This window comes from Hippocampus zosterae, chromosome 9, assembly GCF_025434085.1.
Source record: "Hippocampus zosterae strain Florida chromosome 9, ASM2543408v3, whole genome shotgun sequence".
In the NCBI taxonomy this organism is placed as follows: domain Eukaryota; kingdom Metazoa; phylum Chordata; class Actinopteri; order Syngnathiformes; family Syngnathidae; genus Hippocampus; species Hippocampus zosterae.
Window position 1 is genome coordinate 14,847,774 of NC_067459.1, and position 19,681 is coordinate 14,867,454.

The 19,681-nt window shown below is 40.9% G+C and overlaps 2 protein-coding genes across 3 annotated transcripts in view; both read left to right on the forward strand.

Annotated features, from left to right (window-relative positions):
• Positions 1-5,689: 5,689 nt before the first annotated feature.
• Positions 5,690-14,714, forward strand: LOC127607296 (serine protease 33-like). 2 transcript variants are annotated; one of them, XM_052075489.1, is made up of 6 exons: positions 5,690-6,032; positions 7,528-7,548; positions 9,475-9,637; positions 10,692-10,960; positions 11,449-11,588; positions 13,264-14,714. In XM_052075489.1, exons 1-6 carry the CDS (start codon positions 5,705-5,707, stop codon positions 13,534-13,536), a joined length of 1,194 nt encoding a protein of 397 aa, XP_051931449.1. In that variant the 5' UTR covers positions 5,690-5,704; the 3' UTR covers positions 13,537-14,714. The 2 variants fall into 2 exon arrangements, with proteins under 2 accessions (XP_051931449.1, XP_051931451.1); XM_052075491.1 differs by lacking the exon at positions 7,528-7,548 and having other exon boundaries at positions 5,884-6,051; positions 9,473-9,637.
• A 2,927-nt stretch (positions 14,715-17,641) lies between these two features.
• LOC127607295 (guanine nucleotide-binding protein G(i) subunit alpha-2) overlaps positions 17,642-19,681 on the forward strand; it is a 35,091-nt gene continuing 33,051 nt past the window's right edge. The window contains exons 1-2 of the mRNA XM_052075488.1: positions 17,642-17,794; positions 17,927-18,093. Coding sequence (XP_051931448.1) covers positions 17,691-17,794; positions 17,927-18,093 — 271 coding nt within the window. The 5' untranslated portion in view covers positions 17,642-17,690. The remainder of the gene's footprint in view (positions 17,795-17,926; positions 18,094-19,681) is intronic.

Below are 19,681 nucleotides of genomic sequence, written 5' to 3' on the forward strand. Positions count from 1 at the left end.
GTCGTGTACTCCAACTTTTTTTATTATTGTTGATGATGATGATGATGATGATGACAATTACTACTACCAGAACTACTATTACAGCACTACTAATACTATAAATTTTCATTTGTTGTCATTTACTCAATACTCTTGAACCCCCAAAAATCAGAACAGTAATTTGAATCTCACTCAGATTAAAAATTATAGTCAATATTTTAACCCTTTCATGCACCCTATAACCTGATAACATGATAAGCTGTTCACTGTAGTAACCACTTCCCCTGAAAGGGTTACATAGAACTACACTTGGTCCATCGTACATTTGAGAACATTTACAGTTATGGGAAATATCTCAGGTACAAAACAAAAGTTGCACAATACAAAAATGTTATGTTTGGACAGAAACTGCTGGTCTCAAATCATTCTAGATTTTTTTTTTAATTACAATGCTCTCAATTTAGTTTTGCCAGTCTTGCCACAGTTACTTTGCAAAAGTTACTTAGTTACTTGAACAAACTTGCTGAAACCACTGCGGTGGTGGTGGTGGTGGAAGAAAAACTACTCATTGAAATCCTGGCATCTCCTTCAAGTTAAAGTAAGTACAGACTGCAAAGTAACATTTTGTGATTTTGAAGAGTAACTCTAGCCTGATGACTAAACTGGGAAAAGTCACACGTTCGATCAATCGTTACTGAAAATGTCCACATCTTAGAGTAACGCATTACCGGCATCACTTAGTTTTGGGTATGTTGCCTCACATTCAGCATACATTGATCTTTATTTAAGACAGGGTAACATTTAGTCCCACAATGGGGAAATTTAGACATGAATACAAACACTCATTTTATTGGCAAAAAATTAATATACTGTATTGTCAACTGAAAGATAAATACGTGGCTTCATTTAATCTTTATGGAAGAGGATTTAAAGTCAGAATTCTGAGATTAAAGTGAGAATCTTGACAACCTTATTTTTTCTTTCTTCATTGGCCCTAATCCTCTTCAGTAAATCTATAATATCGAGTTCAATTTAAAAAAATACTGTAGATGTAAAAGCAAAGTGTGGAATTAATACGAGAGTCGTACTGTAGTGGGCATTTCTAAATGAGAAACGACCGAGATCGGTTTTTTGGCAAAAGTAACCTTGAGTGGTAATCTATGGTTGTCCACTAGATGCCGCTGTTTGTTAACTTCCCGCTCTTTCTTTGAAATAGCCTTCGTCTTCCGTGAGAAACCTGCCTGAAAGATCTACCCAAGTACAGTTATGAAATATTTGTATTTCCTTACCCCATACCGCTGCTACGTTATTGCACTTCAAACGAACGAGTCAAATCATACATTGCTTTATTTTAACGGATAAACAGAAAACTGACCTCGACAAAGTTGATACTCAGAACACAGTTGGCTAGAATTCTGAAAAAGACTGATGTTAAGACATCGATCATTTTCATGTGTATGTGTGTTTCGTGTCATTATTGTTCGACTGGTTCGCATTCCTATTCAATGAGAGCGTCAATTTGATTGAGAATGTGTGTTTAGGCCTTGGGCATAGTCTGCTAATTGCCCAGAGTTGGGATAGGTTAATAGAAAATGAAACCAAGATTGAACATTTAAAAAATGTAAACCATTAACCTGTATGACATAAACTAAAATGAACAAATCGTTACGGGCTGTAAAAAGAAATTACTATCAAATTACTATAATTTACAAATCACTATCAAGTGAACGAACCTGTTCGTTATTTCTTTATCCGCATCTGATCACATCAACCTGCCCTTTTAGTGGATCAGCCAGTCAGATGACCTCTGCCACGAATGTGCTCCCCAGTGTTATGTCATCAGTGTGTGTATATTTAGTTGAGTGTCTTGAATGACCACTTCTTGTGCCTGCGTGTGGTCTCGTGGCCTTGTCACATGACATGTTGCCTGTTGTGGTGAGTCACTGTTTTGGGGTTATTTTAGTTATTGAGTCATGATTCTGCTGCTCAAGTGATGTTTTTATTGTGCCTTTTTGTTCATAAATACATGTTTGAATATAATAATAATAATAATAATAATAATAATACATTTTATATCCTGTCTTGCCTCCCCTGCGCCCCAGCACTTGGGTCCGCCGACCTTGTTTGCCTTCAACTACTGGTTACTCTAAAATGGTTCAATGATTTTGTTGTTTACGATGATACTAGTGCAGCGTGTTATACCGGAGACAAATTCCTTGTGTGTTCTACATACTTGGCCAATAAAGATGATTCTGATTCTGATTCCACCATGACGTACCTTGACTCAAAGACCAATGTGTTCAAATCAAATTTATTATTCAACGAAACACGAGACAAAAGTTTTTTTTTCTTTCAACCATCCCAAGTAGACTTAATGTTTCTTACAACTATATTTAGAGGAGCCTTTTAAATCAAAAGTACTCTTCATTTGAAAAGATTGGGATGAACAACGTGCATCCCCAATATACATCCATCCATTCATCTTCTATATACGGATTAGCCCAAGCCTCACCAACATTGGTCTCCGTAGGCACCAGGTTACCCGTGAGAACGACATAAGTAGTCCCCAGAGCTTGTCATAAAATAGCTCACCAGTGATAGGACATTATGTTTTTTGTTTTTGAGCAATGTTGTCAAGATGCTCATTTTAAAAATGTAAACACTGGCAGAGATGTATGAAAAACGAAAAGTATTGCACAAAATTATTCGACTCATTTTCTAATTATGGTCATACGTCATTAACATACGTGACCAATGTTTAAAATGAATATTATTATTTATTAATAACAACACATATTTTTAAAGGTAATTGGGGCAAATTTGTTGTTTCTAATCAGTATATAAGAAGTAGTTCACACTCCCATAAAGGTCGGCGATCCCTGGCTTACCCTGTTCATTTTCGCAGGGACTGCGGTTCCCTCTACACGGAAATCATGTATTTATTTTTCATCTTTCGGTTTTAGTTTGTCAATAAATGCAATTATGAACGGTTGTTTCCATGTCACCGAGTAAATTGCGTTTGGCTGGCAACGTTCTGGGTTAAACCTGACTTCAGCAACCTTATGTGTTACGAGCAGGAAAGAAAATGCAGGTTTTTTTAATGTTGTTCCTCATTCATTACACACTCGTGAGCAGCTGATAGACAATTCAAAGAAAAAGATAGCTCAATGCTGAATAGGAAACGACAGAGAGCAACGCTTGATTGCACTTGTAAACTTGTCTGACTGCATTTGTGTTTCAGCAGAACTTGCTTCTGTCCAAACACTAAATGCCACTGTTGCATGACGTGGCTGCTTTCCTACTCTTCCTCCTACTATGCTCAAATATTTGGTCCTGTTCTATTCTATCAAATGACTGTATTTATTTCATATTATCTATGATAATAGATTATAGTTAACAAAAACTAATGAAATAACTAAAGCGAAAATTTAAAAAACATTTCCATTAAAGATGTCAAATGTAAAAATGAGTGATTTTTTTTAACTAGCTGAAAGTACATTTTACCTTCATAAAACTCACAAAAACTGATGGTAGCTGATTACATAAATATTATTTGTCAATTAATTTCATTCGTGAGCATTTGGGGTTGATTTTAAAAAATATTTATTTTGGTGGTAGAATTCAGAAGGTTGAACAATTGTTTGGGGTTTTACTTTACACTGTACTCAGCGGCTTTATTGTTTCACTCAACCAATACTCCACATGTGGAAAGAGGCAAAACTAATACTAAAACATAAATAAACAAATCACTTAAAAAATAACTGATAAAATCAAACAAACCCATTCTTAAAACAAATGAAAAGTAACTGAATAGAAAATACAAAAGTCAAAATAAAAACTAACTAGAGTCACACTCACACCTAGGGACAATTTAGAGTGTTAAATCAGCCCACCACGCATGCTTTTCGAATGTGGGAGGAAACCGGAACACCCGGAGAAAACCCACAAAGGCACGGGAGAACATGCAAACTCCATACAGGAAGGCCAGAGCTAGGATCGAACCCACGCCCTCTGCACTGTGATGTCAACACGCGCACCACCGGAACAATGGGCCACCTTTAAAAATAAATACAAATTTTAACCTTTTCTATTCCGGCATCATGGTGAGCGACTGGTTAGCATTCCGGCCTCATATTGCAGAGGCCCAGGGTTCAATTCCGGCTCCAGCCTTCCTGTGTGGTGTTTGCATGTTCTCCATGGTTTTCTCCAGGTACTCATGTTTCCTCCCACATTCCAAAAAACATGCACGTAGGTTAATTGATCACTCTCGATCAGTGGTTCTTAGCCTTTTCAGAGGTACTGAACCGAACCAGTTAATATGCGCATTCATCGAAACAATTTCAAGGGATAAGTATACTTTTGCGCGGCCCGGTACCCAGTGGTTAGCACTTCGGCTTCACAGTGCAGAGGTACCGGGTTCGATTCCAGCTCCGGCCTTCCTGTGTGGAGTTTGCATGTTCTCCCCGGGCCTGCGTGGGTTTTCTCCGGGTGCTCCGGTTTCCTCCCACATTCCAAGAACATGCGTGGCAGGCTTATTGAACACTCTAAATTGTCCCTAGGTGTGAGTGTGAGCGTGGATGGTTGTTCGTCTCTGTGTGCCCTGCGATTGGCTGGCAACCGATTCAGGGTGTCCCCCGCCTACTGCCCGGAGACAGCTGGGATAGGCTCCAGCACCCCCCGTGACCCTAGTGAGGACCAAGCGCTTCGGAAGATGAATGAATGAATGAAACTATACTTTTTTTACGTACTATCAAGACAGTCACACGTTGATTACGAAGCGAACTAAATTTCCCACAGCACTGATTGGACAAGCAATATAATGTGATCATCGGCTGCCAGTGATGGCCAAGTGGGCGTGTCATAACTAATTGGCATGTTGAGTCACGTATGTCCCCCCCATGGCAGAGGCTCCGTCGAACCCCTAGGGTTCAATCGAACCCAGGTTAAGAACCACTGCTCGAGATTGTCCTCAGGTGTGACTATGAATGTGAATGGTTGTTCGTCTGTGTGCCCTGCAATTGGCTGTCAACCATTTCAGGGTGTAGCCCGCATGCCGCCCAAGAACAGCTGGGATAGGCTCCAGCACAGCCGTGACCCTTGTGAGGTGAAGCGGATTAGAAATTTGATTCTTCCGATTCCATTCAAATTCAGTTCAACAACAACAACTCACAGAAACGGTTGCTCCTAGTATTAATTCCTCGAAGTACGAGTTCTTTTCGTGAAGCAAGAAATTCTGGTTTCTGGTAAAGTTGTTCCAAAATTCCTTTCAGTGAGCGTGACGACAGTCATGACGGCTCCACTGTGCTACGACTGCTTAATAAAGTAACAACACTGCCAAAGCTGGTCTTTAAAAAAGTGGGGGCAGGGGTCGTTGCAATTTGAGGGATACATGACATAATTTCATCAAAATATTCTGCCTAATTCGGATGCCTTCCTGATGAGTTTTTATGTGTGTCACATAATTCTGGGAGTTCTTATTTTAAGTACATACTCATAATGTGTAAATATATCTGAATAATCAGGGTTCGGGTTTTCGTTGGGGTAGGTGGGGTGACTTATAATGCCTTGTGAATATTTTTACGGGGGGGAATTGCTTGAAAGAAGGCAAATTCAATTTCACCAAAACTGCCAGGTAAAAAAAATAAAAGTGCCAAATTAGGACATACATAGTTTGGCGTTATCTGAGATATGTAACTTTGGTCAGATCTTATTTTTGCAGTGCGGTATGCGTGTGGACTTTCATGTGTTCAAGTACAGTACGTCATTTTTATCTTTTATCCATTTATCCATTGTTTTCATTGCATTGTGTGAGCGACGGCGGGTTAAGCTGTATTGTCAGCGGCTGAGCGGCACGCAAGGTGTGTACACCTGCTGCTTTCAACTGCAGGTATTAACAAAGATAATTTATTTCCTCATAGGGCGTGTATGTGCTGACACGAAAGGTGTACCAGCTTTGAAACACACTCTTGACTTTCTTGTCTTCTGCCCTCTCTTCATTCGCAACATGGAATTCTGTCGGCTCTGCTTCGTGCTCCTCGCCGTCTTGGTCATTGGTGAGTTCTGCTTTATTTTCTCTTTACTTAAATACATATTTACAGACTGTGTGTTGTGTGTCAATGACATGGTGGCCATTACACTTGAAATGTCAGTGCATTGTCCAACTCAATTTGACTGAATGACACCTTGGACTTGAGAAACAAAGTTGTGACTTTTGTCTTAAGGAAAAAAAAACCCTAAACTAAACTACATTCTTTTTTTTGTGTCAGCCATGAGACAAGACAAGTGCAACTACAATACCTTAAAAGAGAAGTCAACATTATCATGATATATTTTCAGAGCTAATTGATCATTTAACATGTTACTCAATATTATATTCTTTATATGTTCAGTGATGTTCCATCCAACTGCACTGACCTTAACTTTTAAAGTTTTAAAGTTGATCCTCATTATTCCTTACTTTTCACTTGATAATCATCCATCCATTATTAGAACTGCTTATCCTCACGAAGGTCGCGGGATGGGTGGAAACAATTCCAGCCGTCTTTGGGCAGTAGGAGCACCCTGAACTAATTTGCCAATCGCAAGGGTACACAACCAACCATTTGTGCTCACAATCACACCTAGGGGCAATTGAGAGTGTTCAATCAGCCTGCCATGCATGTTTTTGAAATGTGGGAGGAAACTGGAGTACCCGGAGAAAACCCACACAGGCTTAGCGTAAACATACAAACATCACAAAGGAAGGGAATCACATTGTAATTGATATTTATCATTATTAACATGTATGGGAAATTTGTTCCTTAGATCAGGGATGGGCAACCTAATGATGAAGGGTCGGGAGGGAGGGGGGCACAATTTTTCATCAGTGCTACTAGGGGGGCCACATAGGACCACAGACTTCCTAACCAAATGTATGACAAAATGATCTTTTGAATATGGACAAAATATGTGATGTCTGATTGAAACAATTTGAATCATGCACTGAAAAACTTGGTGTGATAAATTTACTGAATTTCATTTTGTCAAGTGGTTGCACGAGTTTAATAGATATGAAGCCCAAGACTTGGTATTTTTCCCACGAAAATCAAGTCACTCAAAATTATATTATTGTATGTGAGTCAAAATCCATTAAAAATCATTGGGCTACTCATGTTGTAGTATAGGACAATGCAAGACCCCATGCAAGTGCAATCAAGCCTTGTCTGCCATCTAGTGGTGAATGGTAATATTGCAACTTAAAACTGTGCATTAGAACCGGATAGGGACAGGGCCAGCACACAAATAGCTAAAAGACAAATTGTATCTTTCTTGGCCTCAAAAAATGTGTTAGCATCAATTTATATGCCAAATTTAAAAATAAGCCAATAATCGTCTTTAAAAATCATTCCGGTGTAGTTGCGTCATTCAAACAAACCAGTTTGGGCTTCTATTATGTATGAGTCACTTCCTGTCGCCTGCATGTTTTTTATCTGTTTTCTATTTGTTATCACGGCTAATCTTTTTGCCCCACCCGCATTCTTGACATTTTTATGATTTTCTGTCCTGCAGGTGGTGCTGGGCAGCCAGACGGTAAATTTCCAGCGGAATTTTCCATTCGACTGCTTTTTAAAACATGAAGCAAAAATGCTTAATCATCACTTGAGTGGGTGTGGGTTTGTGTCAGGTGTACCATACACAAATGTGTGTTTACATGTCCACATGAAGTCAGAGAATGTTAACACAAACCTTGAATTGACATCCTCAATTTTATTTTATTCATGATACTGTAACTCAGAGCAGAAATGACTTCCAGGCACTATAGAGCCATACGCCTCAAATAATCTGAAGTTCGGTGTCGGTCGGCCTTCTGTCTCACTCGGTTGCGTTGAAGGAAAATGGTCGAGGAGAGGTATTCCAGCAAGGATAATGCAATTGAGTGCACTGGACTGCATTCCGTGAATTAGAAATAGGAAGGCTCCTGTGATTAACAATATTGAATGTATTAGTACTACTCAGTGTTGGACAAAGTGCTCACTAATTGTTGTGATTACAAGTTAATTTGGCATAAGGTAATTGTAACTAAATTACTCCAGAATAAATGTAATGATTACATTACTTTAAAAAAACCTTCAAATATGCAGTAGAATTTGGATCAAACATTTATTGGACTTCTGACCACGAGTGGTCCATATACTGTGGGTTCTATTTCAATGTTTTCTGAACTACCAAAGGTTTCCACCATGCTTTTAACTCACTGTAGTGTAACGCAAAAGAAAACGTTCACGCAGCTCGCAAACAATTGGTACACACCCCCTGTTACTTCTGAGTTTTTATAGCAAAATCTTTCCCACAGCAGTGCTTTAAACTCTTTGTACTGTAAATTCAATCAATCAACCTGGGGTGAGTCAGTGATAGATGCTTTATGAGATTAAAGTTCCTAACAATGGAGTTCGACAAACACAAAAGGCCAGTTTTTAACTTGGCGGATCGAGTATCGGTACTCTTGTGTGGCTGTGCTATGCATTGATGCAACACCCACGTACCTACCTGTACTCTGGCCCTAATTAGCTGACCATGAAAGTGAATGTAGCGGCAGAGAGAGGTTAGTGACATAAACTTTTAGGGCACTAAAAGAAGCTTTACTAATGGACACAGATAGCGGACAAATCTTTGAGTAGCATTGAGCATTGAGATATACTGTAGCTTCAATGAGAACATGTATAATCGCATTCTTACCAATGTATTTTGCATCTGGTGCTTCTTCCAGACTAAGTGATCCAACCGTAACCCATGCACTGTGGTGTTTTTGCCGTAGAGACGGGACAAAAATGTGAAAATGCCGCAGACAAATGAATGTATTCAAGTAAGGTGCCTTTAGTGAGTGGCAACGTAAGATGGCTGCTGGTGGCTTCTCTTCTCAGAAGCGGCATTGTTAGTCCATTCCTATATAGCTCTGTGGGGAGCAATATTAAACTAGCACCGGCCGTGTAAATAAACTGATGCTAACCATGACAGCTTGGATGGTAACCTGACTTATTCGTAATGGAGTGTTACTGTCACACTGATTTTTTTTACTATATGTTTTTAAGACACTCAATTTAAAAAAAAATTAAAAGAGGCAATAAATTGTACCTATCAAGGGGAAATGTTGCTAATTCTGTGTGATAATTCTTCAGAATCCTCTCAGCTGCCAATGGTGCCTTTGCGATGCTTCTGTTAACTATAATCTTTAGCCTAGATGTTAGTAAACAAGGGATGGGTATTTCTTTTTAATTCTCTTCATTTGCCATAAGAGACTATTCCAACAGTTGCAGTTGTGGAAAGTTATTAAACCCAAGTTTATGGATCAGCACCAAACTGCGGGGGGTGCTCGCTATGGGTGTGTCCTTGCACACACCGTAGATAATTGACAACTTGTCAGTCACAACAAAAATGTAATTGTGTTAATTGTGATGATGCTAATGCGAAATCTGAATGTGGTGTGTGTGTGTGTGTGTGTGTGTGTGTGTGATACAGTATGTGGCACAGTGATGGTGAACTCCAGGATTGTGGGCGGTGAGACGGCACCCGAGGGGGCCTGGCCCTGGCAGGCGAGCTTACACAGGAATAACTTCCACATATGTGGAGCATCGCTGATCAACAACCAATGGGTGCTGTGTGCCGCTCACTGCTTGCAACGGTGAGGCTCTCTCCACTCGGAATTACATTGAACCCCCCTTCCCCTTCTTTTCCCACGTGATTTAAAACACATTTAACTACGGTACATTTACATTAACTTATTGTATTTAATTGAAAGATGTTTGTTGTTTTTTTTTCTCTTTCTCCTTTCTTCTTTCTACATACATTCTTGCTGCTGGAGGCTGTAAATTTCCCCAGTGTGGGACGAATAAAGGATATCTTATCTTATCTTATTTAACTATACTTTTTAAAGTTCAAGCCATTGTTTGGCCATTTTTTTCTTGTTGCTCTGAGCACTGCATGGTGGCAGTGATCTGAACTCACGAGGAGCGGCAGTGAGCATTTCTTCAAAAATGAGACTACAGGCCTTTTATTGCCACTCACAATTGAATCTTACTGTCAAATTAAACAAAACAAAGAGACTTACGCAGTTTGAATTTAACATGACCACGAAGAGTCAGCTGCCTTAATGCTAATGCTAACATATAGGCCTCTATATTGGTCCGCAGCACAAGTGCGCTCCAGCATAAAATCTGGTGCATCTTGAGTTTCGTACCAGTACAAGCCTTGTTTAGCGTGTTTGGGAATTCGGCAGGCAGCTTTGTGCCCTGCTCGGCGGTTCGGTGTACCCAGAATGCTTCCCTTGACACGCACCCAATGCATCTGACAATTTGGTAGCTGAAAGTAAACTAAACTTAACACCTGCGGGTACCAGGTTGAACTGTGCTAAGATGCGTGCATATGCGAAAATACTAACACTTGTAGCCTGCTCCTTCACACAGATAGACTTCGCTATGTGCTAGGCACGAATATAAAGTAGAGCCTCTAATGAGGAACCGTAACAAACGCTAACGCATAGCATCAACGTGGTAGTGGTGTTGAAGGTAGCATTGTGACTTCTCCATGTATGAACTCGTGTGTCAATATTATACTGCTCCCAGGTGGTCAGTGCAAACACACCAGAAGGAGCAGCAGAATGACCAGTGAAGTGAAGCAAAAAGTATCTCTGTGCAGACTTGTATGATGATGTCACTGAGTTGTGTGTTTGTTAACAGCACCCCCCCCTCCAGCCTGCGGATTTTTCTGGGCCGCCAAACCCAGGAGGGGACCAATGTCAACGAGCAGGCGCGTGATGTGGCGGAAATCATCAACCACGAGGAGTACAACGAGATTACCAACGACAACGATATTGCCCTGATGCGGCTCTCCTCGCCTGTCGAGTTCACCAACTTTATTCGGCCCGTCTGCCTCGCCGCTCCAGGCAGTGTCGTTCCAGCCGGAACCGAAACCTGGGTCACCGGATGGGGCACGATAGGCAGCGATGGTACGTACATCTATTTAACTTGCTCCATATGTTCTGTACCGTATTCTTGACACATGACACAATTCTTTACTTGATACGAGTAGTCGGCAACTCCGTTTGCATCCACGTTTGCAAACTCCCTTTGTTTGATGCGAGGACACCATTAGAGGCCAACAGCAAAGTAATGACAAAGGCACTGATATTCTGCTGACTGTCGAGATGGACTTTTTTGACAGACTTTTAAACAATTTGTGGCTATCTTTTGGGGGGCCCAGCACGAGTGTAATGCAAGGCAGAGGCTAAATGTGCCCATGAGTGGGGTTTTCTTTCTTTTGGAATATTCCTAGACAGGCGAGGTAGAAAGAGGTATTTACGCCATTGTAGGAATGAACTGTCTTGTTTCCTTTTTAAATCCAGCGTGAAATGTGCATGCTGTCTTTGACATTGTAGAAGCAGAAAAAGACATGCTGGAGTAAATTTTTAAAATGACTGCTTTCTTGCCTTATCAGACCCGCTTCCGTCGCCGCAGGCACTACAGGAAGTGACTGTTCCTGTGGTATCCAACAGCAAGTGCAGTGAGTCTTACAGCCTCATCACCAGCAACATGATCTGCGCTGGAACCGAAAATGGGGGCCGGGATTCATGCCAGGTGAAATTGAAATATTCAATACATGATGAATATTTCAGCCTCACAGTATTATTGGACGTTTTGTTCACTTCTTCTTGTGTTTGTTCGTCTCTGTGTATAAATTGAATTGAAAATTATTGAATTGAATTCAACTTTGCTGTCAAATGTGCTGTATGTACGTGTAACATACAGCACAGATGAAATCTCTTCCCTCTCAACATAAAACGAGGAGCCGCTGCGGGTGGCTGCGCCGCCATCAAAAGAAAGGTTAACAAAAATGACAAAATAATACAAGAGTTAGTTTTAGTAATAGTTTACATTTTAAATAAACCAAAAACTACAATCCCAAACCTCTGTAATGTATTTTAATTTCAAATTTCACCTTGAGATAAATAATCCATCCATCCATTTTCCGAACCGCTTCATCCTCACTAGGGTCGCGGGGGGTGCTGGAGCCTATCCCAGTCGTCTTCGGGCAGTAGGCGGGGGACACCCTGAATCAGTTGCCAGCCAATTGCAGGGCACACAGAGACAAACAACCATCCACGCTCACACTCACACCTAGGGACAATTTTAGAGAGTTCAATCAGCCCGCCACGCATGTTTTTTGGAAAGTGGGAGGAAACCGGAGCACCCGGAGAAAACCCACGCAGGCCCGGGGAGAACACGCAAACTCCACACAGGGAGGCCGGAGCTGGAATCGAACCCGGTATCTCTGCACTGTGAAGCCGACGTGCTAACCACTGGACTACCGGGCCGCGAAATAAATAATTTTTTTGGTTATTTATTATTGTTGATTATTTGATTCTGGGCGGCCCAGTGATCCAGTGGTTAGCACGTTAACCACACAGTGCAGAGGTCGCGGGTTCGACCTTCCTGTGTGGAGTTTGTATGTTCTACCCCGGGCCTGTATGGGTTTCCCCCGTGGACTCCAGTTTCCTTCCACATTCCAAAAACATGCGTGGCAGGCTGATTGAACACAATAAATTGTCCCCAGGTGTGAGTGTGAGATTGGATGGTTGTTCGTCTCTGTGTGCCCCGTGATTGGCTGGCAACCGGTTCAGGGTGTGCCCCGTCTACTGCCTGAAGACAGCTGGGATAGGCTCCAGCACCCGACGCGGCCCTTCTGAGAATAAAGTGGAATGGAAAATGGATGAATGGAGGAATTATTTCATTCTGAAAAAAATGCACACTACGCGTGCACAGTGCACACCATATATGTGCCCATGCAGCCGAAGACTCTTTGTAACATCCACAAACAACCCAGGCAAAACTTGACACTAGTTAATACAGTACTATACGTCCCCATTGACTCTGGCTTCGGCGCCATCTTGTGGCCATGTAAATTTCTACAGAAGGGGCACAAAATTGTGAAATTGAGACTTCTGTGAAAGTCTGAGGATAGCTCAAACTTTACCTATCATTTCTGACAGTTTTGATTGACTGTCTTTGTTGATCCGGAACACTTCAATTCAATTCAATGTAGTTGTTAATCACTTAACAACTACATTTCACTTTCTCTGGATGAACTCAAGTGGCTTTCAATCTGGGATCGCAGGGCCTCCTTAGGGTCTGCGACCTGTAACTGGAGCTTCATTGAATATTTGCAATTCATTATCATTATCTTGGAAAAACTTTACCTCGAACATACTCTAAGACTTTGAAAAAATGTTGTCAATTGTGTCACTGTTTGCAGGGGGATTCAGGCGGTCCGTTGGTGAGTAAAAACGCAACTAGGTGGGTCCAACTCGGCGTGGTGAGCTTTGGACGAGGATGCGCATTGCCCGACATCCCAGGAGTCTATGCCCGAGTGTCCCAATATCAAACGTGGATCAGGGATCGCATCACTGGCGACCAGCCGGGCTTCGTGAACTTTACCACATCAGGGGGAGCTACGTTGGTGTTCCTTTCCGCACCTTTCCTGCTCACTCTCCTGCCGACAATCTTCACCTCTCTGGTGCTCATGTGACGAGGACCATCAACATCATGTGAACAGTGGGGGCTACAAATTACATTCCAGGAAGCTAGCTAATGAAGAATTAATTTCGTTTTGTTTTGTTTTTTAAAGCTCTTAAGTTTGCTGTTATTTTTGATGAAGTGATCATGAGCGAACAGTAAAATATGCTTAGATTTGTATTACACTTAGAGATTTTACATGACAAATGGTTTGAAATGTAAGCAGTCACATGCAGGGGCGGTTCTGGATCAATTTCACTGAGGGGGCCGGGCTGGGGCCAGGGGTTTTGATGGGGGGGGGGGGGCACATTCAACCCATGGCTAAAAAGACAGATTTGAAATCTTATTTGACTTTTTATTTCTACAAACTTTGAAATTGTAGTCATAACATTACAGTGATGAGAAAAAAAAGTATTAGGAGGGCTAAAATGTCTGCAAGCGTAATAATACGCCGTGTCCATCTGTTGAGAATATTCAAGCCAAGGGATGATATGGTCCCAGCCTGCGGGGGACAAAAATTGCAAATACACTGAAGCTACATGTTTTACATGCATATAATTATCCAAATTTTAAAAGGCAATGTCTTATATATTGATCCTGATAAATAAAAATTGAAATAAAAAGGGGGACTAAAAAGGTTACAAACACACACACACACACACACACGCACGCACACACACACGTCGTGGTAATTTCCTTCTCAGCGGACTGCTTCTCATTTTCCCGCTCATTTTTAAGTGGTGCAGCGCACTAAAGGGTCCGACGAGAATGTCAAATCAGCACTGTGGTTCCACCATTCGCGTCGGCGACTCGGCGGGACTGCGTAATCTACACTCGTAGGGGGGAGCACGGGGGGGGGGGGCAGAATCAGTGCTACAGGGGCACTGGCCCCCGTTGACCCCCCCAGAACCGCCACTAGTCACATGGCTCAGTATGACAACATCTTTTTTGTTTGCCACAGGTTCACCTCATGTAAAGTTTTGCATTGAATTACATTTAGACGTGAAGTTGTCAATTTGAATTTTGAGCACTGTCGTGAATGATGCAATCTGGGGTCTGAAAGAAACTGTTCTCTTGCACTTTTGTGACATTTGAAGTTATGAATGCGTTTTTTATGATTGCTCTGCAATGTAATGTTTGTATTACTCTACTTGGGGTTGTTTCTCTTTAAGTAAATCATGTTAATATCAATGTGGTGTATTAACCATCATAGATTTTTATGTTGTTTGAACGCATTGACTTCCCGTACTTTGTATTGCCATCTACTGCGCATGTGTTAAATGTTACCTGAATGCTAAGCCTCTTCTCCCACGAGGTTAATGGCGAAACTCGACGGTTGAATACATTATAGAAAACGCGTGTGTGCCTCGTCATTTCAAGACACAACAATCAACATTATTTTTTGTTCTTTTACTGTGGCCGAATAGTGAGAACGAATATTGTACGCAGCCCCGCAAAGTTTTTTTTTCCAAATATCGATAATACCAATGTTGATATTGGTACTGATCCATGTCAATGTTTTGAGATGTTTTAGCTCCTCTGAGGTATGCCAAACATTGTCTTTTTCATCCATGAAATGATGACAGTTATTTTTAGAAAACAGCTTCCGTTCAAGCGGTTCGGAAAATGGATGGATGGATGTCATATGCAATACAACACAATACAATACAATACATGCTGATTTATATAGCACTTTCACAACAGCGGCAGCTGTAACAAAGCGCTTAACAAAACAGTTAACATAAAGTAAAATAATAAACACAACACATAACATAAAACCTCGGACAGTCGTGCAGTCCTAACCACTTTTCCGTCACACGCTTTGTTGTTTGAAGCAGTTTGAGATGAAAGAGGAGAGAATCAAAGCGTCCTTTAACCAGTGGATCAGAGACGTCATGCTCAAAATGTGCACACGTCGGCTACAAGCTAAGTTTCAAAGTCAACAAGAAGTTGTAGCATCCATTGACAAAAAAAGAGATTGGTTCACTTCTCCTGTCCCATGGAAATCCATTTCAATTCCAAGCGGCGACTCTCTGTTCCAAATACGCATCGGCGCTCTGCGCCAACGCTCCTCTCTACACATCCTCAACTTCAGCAGCCATCCATCCAGCCGCACCAACGCCGACTGTCCAACAGCGCCGACACAGCCACTGAACAAAACGGGGTTGTGAAAAACGCTGCCCATTACAGGCGCAAAAAACACGACCACCCCAGGTCTGTCCAGCACCGACAGTCAATGACGCCGACATTCCTCCCAATCAAAATCTGTGCTAGTACAGGCGTGCTGCCGAGAAGGCGCAACCACCAAGCACAGATACTTCTCCTTAGACGAATGTCGTAGCCAGAAAGCGCTGAAAACAGTCCATATCAGGTCCACACGATGAAACAACAAACAACATGTGACAAAACAAAAGACAAAAACACAAAAAAAAGAACAAAAAAGCAAGGATCTTGAAGAGCACTTGCCGAAGGCTGCCTACTCGGGCGCCATCTTGGGGAAAAAAAATTAAAATGAAAATATCGATTTGGGTGGAAGTCTCCAGAAAGAAAGAGCGCAAGAGTCACGATGAACAAGCACCGAGACTTGGTTATTGTATCAATATGCTGCGATGCATTTTACCTCTGCTCCCTTTTTCTACTGCCATCGCTTCACTTGTGTCACCAGTACCCTCTTTTGGTCATTTATTAACATAAAAGTATATTGACTCCATAGGAACACAAACATCTTTGGATTAATGGGGTTGGAGTTTGTTTTATAGTTGTCACAATGGTTTTTCCAACATTCCAGCTGAATTTGCGTTAGATTCTTTTAAATTTTCTTATTTTTATTATTCATTTGTTGAATTGTTTATTTTGTTATCGAGTAAAAAAAAGGGGTTGTTAAATTATTTTCCAGCTATTTTAATGTATGAGAAAACATTGTTTTGTTAAAGGACAGCGGCAGGATTTTTTTTTCTCCTGTTGCCGAAGTTGGGCAAGAGTGATAAATAAAGGGGCTAAGAATATAATTCATCCATCCATTTATTATTCGAACCGCTTCATAAATAAATTTTATAATAGCAAATAAAATGCTGGGGGTGGGGTGCGGGGGTTAACTGAGACTACTTGGCGTGGGACCCGTGTCTATTTAGATTACAGCCTTTCTGTAATGTCCCCAATTACAATAACCTTTTGCGTCTGTGCCAGCACATTTAAAAAAAATCAATAATGTAATTTAAAAAAAATCTATTATCATTACTGGTTTTATAGTGACATCTATTGGTAAAATTTGTTCATGACATCTGATATCTGCTTTCGAGAAGCTGCATGCTCAATACTATTAAAATACCTTTTGGGGTTTAAAACTCCTTTTTAATGCACACTTTGACAGTTGGTCATAATCGTGAGACTTGGAGGGCTATAAAAGAAATATCGGTGATACCGTAGTAGTACCACTGTGTTCAATAATTGGCTAATTTCAAATAGGGTATATTTAAATGAACATTTTCATTTTATTAAATGTTACATGATTCAAAAGAATTTTGTATTGTTTTGCAATAGCCATAATCATCCATCCACTTTCTGATAAACTTATCCTCACAAGGGTCGCGGGGCGCGCTGGAACCTATCCCGGCAATCTACGGGCAGTAAGTGTGGCAACCAGAACTGGTTGCCAGCTAATCACAGGGCACACTTAGACGAACAGCCATTCACGCAATAGTGTTGCATGTTTTTGGAATGTGGGAGGAAACTGGAATACCCGGAGGAAACCCACAATGGCACGGGAGTGCACGCAAACTCAACACAGGAAGGCCGGAGCCAGAATCAAACTATGCACTGTGAAGCGGATGTGCTAAGCAGTCGAACAGCCAACAATGATTTTTTAAAAGTGCTCTCAAATTAAAGATCATTTGAGTAATTGTCTATAAAGAAATTGAAAACATCCAAATCTTATATGCTCAACTATGAATAAGGTGGCTGTCTGATCTTCCGTTTCACATTATAATCTTGTATCCTCAACTATGAATACGGTGCCTGGCTGATGTTTCCGTTTAAAAAAAATCAAATTTGAACACTAAAGTCTACCCATCACAGCTCTCTGTTCACTTTTCTGTTTTTCGTTTCTGCTCTTACTTTTGAGCTTTCTTGGCCACCGTAGCGCGAGGCAAAAAAGCAGACAGGTCGCATATGGGATGGGAGCAGCGGCGATCTGGACTCAGGGGAGAACATTTCAGCTGCTTGGTGGAGGCGAGCAGCACGCGCAGTTCTGATTGTTTGGAAATGGACCACCGGTAACAGCCAACACACATGATCCGGAACCATTTAGGCTCCCATTTATCCGGACATTGACTTTTTTCCCCCCATTGGATTTTTCTCCCCCTCAAATATTTGTAATAGCATTCTGCTGGTTTTTGTTTCTTTAGAGAGCCTTTTTGCCGGGCGAAAGGTTTGGCGCTGCCCTGTCTTGGAGCCATGGGCTGCACGGTGAGTGCCGAGGACAAGGCGGCCGCGGAGAGGTCCAAAATGATCGACAAGAACCTCCGAGAAGACGGAGAGAAGGCGGCCAGAGAAGTCAAGCTGCTGCTTTTAGGCAAGCCTCGGGTTTCTGATCCAACAATTAGGTACAATGTATCCCGATGATCATTTGGCGGGCAACGCAACACTTGCTCGTCACGACATTGGGTATACATGTTCACTCTAATGACGATGTTATTGGTGTAAATGTGTCCTTGCAAAGGTAATGATGCTCGGTTTTGATTGACAGTGTCAGTCTTACTCATTTTGCGCCCACATTATACTCTCATACTGACTGATGGCTCTAATCATTTGCCCCTTCTCTATTGCTCAATCACGGGGATGGGCAACTATTTTGAGAATAAAACGAAATAGAAATTAAGCGTGCATGGAAAAAGGATGTTTTTTTTTCTTTTAATGAAAAAGAATGACTCTTATTTCACAATGTTACGATTCATAATTATATTGATTATAAATCACAAACAAATTCTTTAAAAGAATATATCAAATGTGGTATATTCAAACGTAATTTTAAATTCGACTTAAATAAAGTTTGATACATTTTTTTGTTTTATTTCCAGTAAATCATTTCAACAATTATTTAATGAGGTCATGAAATCAAAACATAAATTCAAATGAATACATAAATAAATACATTTTTATTCAAACATTTTGGTGAAAAACCGTCAAAATGATCAAATTACATAGTTGAATATCAATATAGTCAAATCAATTTCTCTCATTAGTTAAATGTATTATTTGCAATGTGACAAAAAAATTAATTATGATGTATATGCATGTATTTTTTTATTTTACGAAAATGTTTTCATTACTGTGTGCAGTAAATCAATTAACCAGTTACTCAGTAAGATAAACAATTTAAAATATACATGAAAATTAATGAATACATATTCCGTAAAACGAAAAAATGCAGCAAACTTACACGACTCGTTGAAGTAAATGATCCGTGGGCTTAAATAAAGAAAGGCCCGGGCCATATGTAGTCCTTGGACCATACTTTACCCATCACTCGTCTATTGGGTAATCAACATATTCAAAACATCTCGATGTAAGCAGTTTATTTACACATTTCTGCAGAATACAATCACATCGTTATCACACTAGACAGCAATCAAAACTGGCTTGTATCTTCAAATGTTCTTTTGCACCAAATACACTTGACTTAGCTTTGTAACACACCTGCCTGTTTACTTTTGGCTCTGGAAAAGGTCAAACTTACAATAATTAGCGTTATGCTCTAGATGAGTGCAAATTGCATTCACCTCACTCCTCGTTGATCTTATCTTGTACAGCTCCTCATATGCAAAAGTGTGTATACGTGCGTTGCTGAGTGGGAGGATGCATGGTTTTGCGAGAGTGTTGGAGGACGTGTGTCATCTTGCTGTGACAAGCTGTTAACGCAAGCCAGGATGGAGAGCTACAGGATGGCTAGTCAGCTGACAAGTCAATAAGAGAGGCCAGCAAGTGTGTGAATGTGTGTGTGTGTGTGTGTCCTATACCAGGCCCACACCAGCATGTCTGTATGAAATCTTAAATAAGCACCACAAACATATTGTGGACAATTTCAGAACTGATCTGAAGGTGGAGATGTAAAATGATGCCAGACGTTGCTTGCCAGAATGGAGAGACTGTTGTCCCTTTTG

Excerpts from the sequence above, each read along its gene's own strand:
- LOC127607296 (XM_052075489.1), top strand. The coding sequence starts at position 5,705 with ATGCGTGTGGACTTTCATGTGTTCAAGTACAGTACGTCATTTTTATCT. Across the intron at positions 7,549-9,474 it reads TGGTGCTGGGCAGCCAGACG|TATGTGGCACAGTGATGGTG; the intron begins GTAAATTTCCAG and ends TGTGTGATACAG. Across the intron at positions 9,638-10,691 it reads GCCGCTCACTGCTTGCAACG|CACCCCCCCCTCCAGCCTGC; the intron begins GTGAGGCTCTCT and ends GTTTGTTAACAG.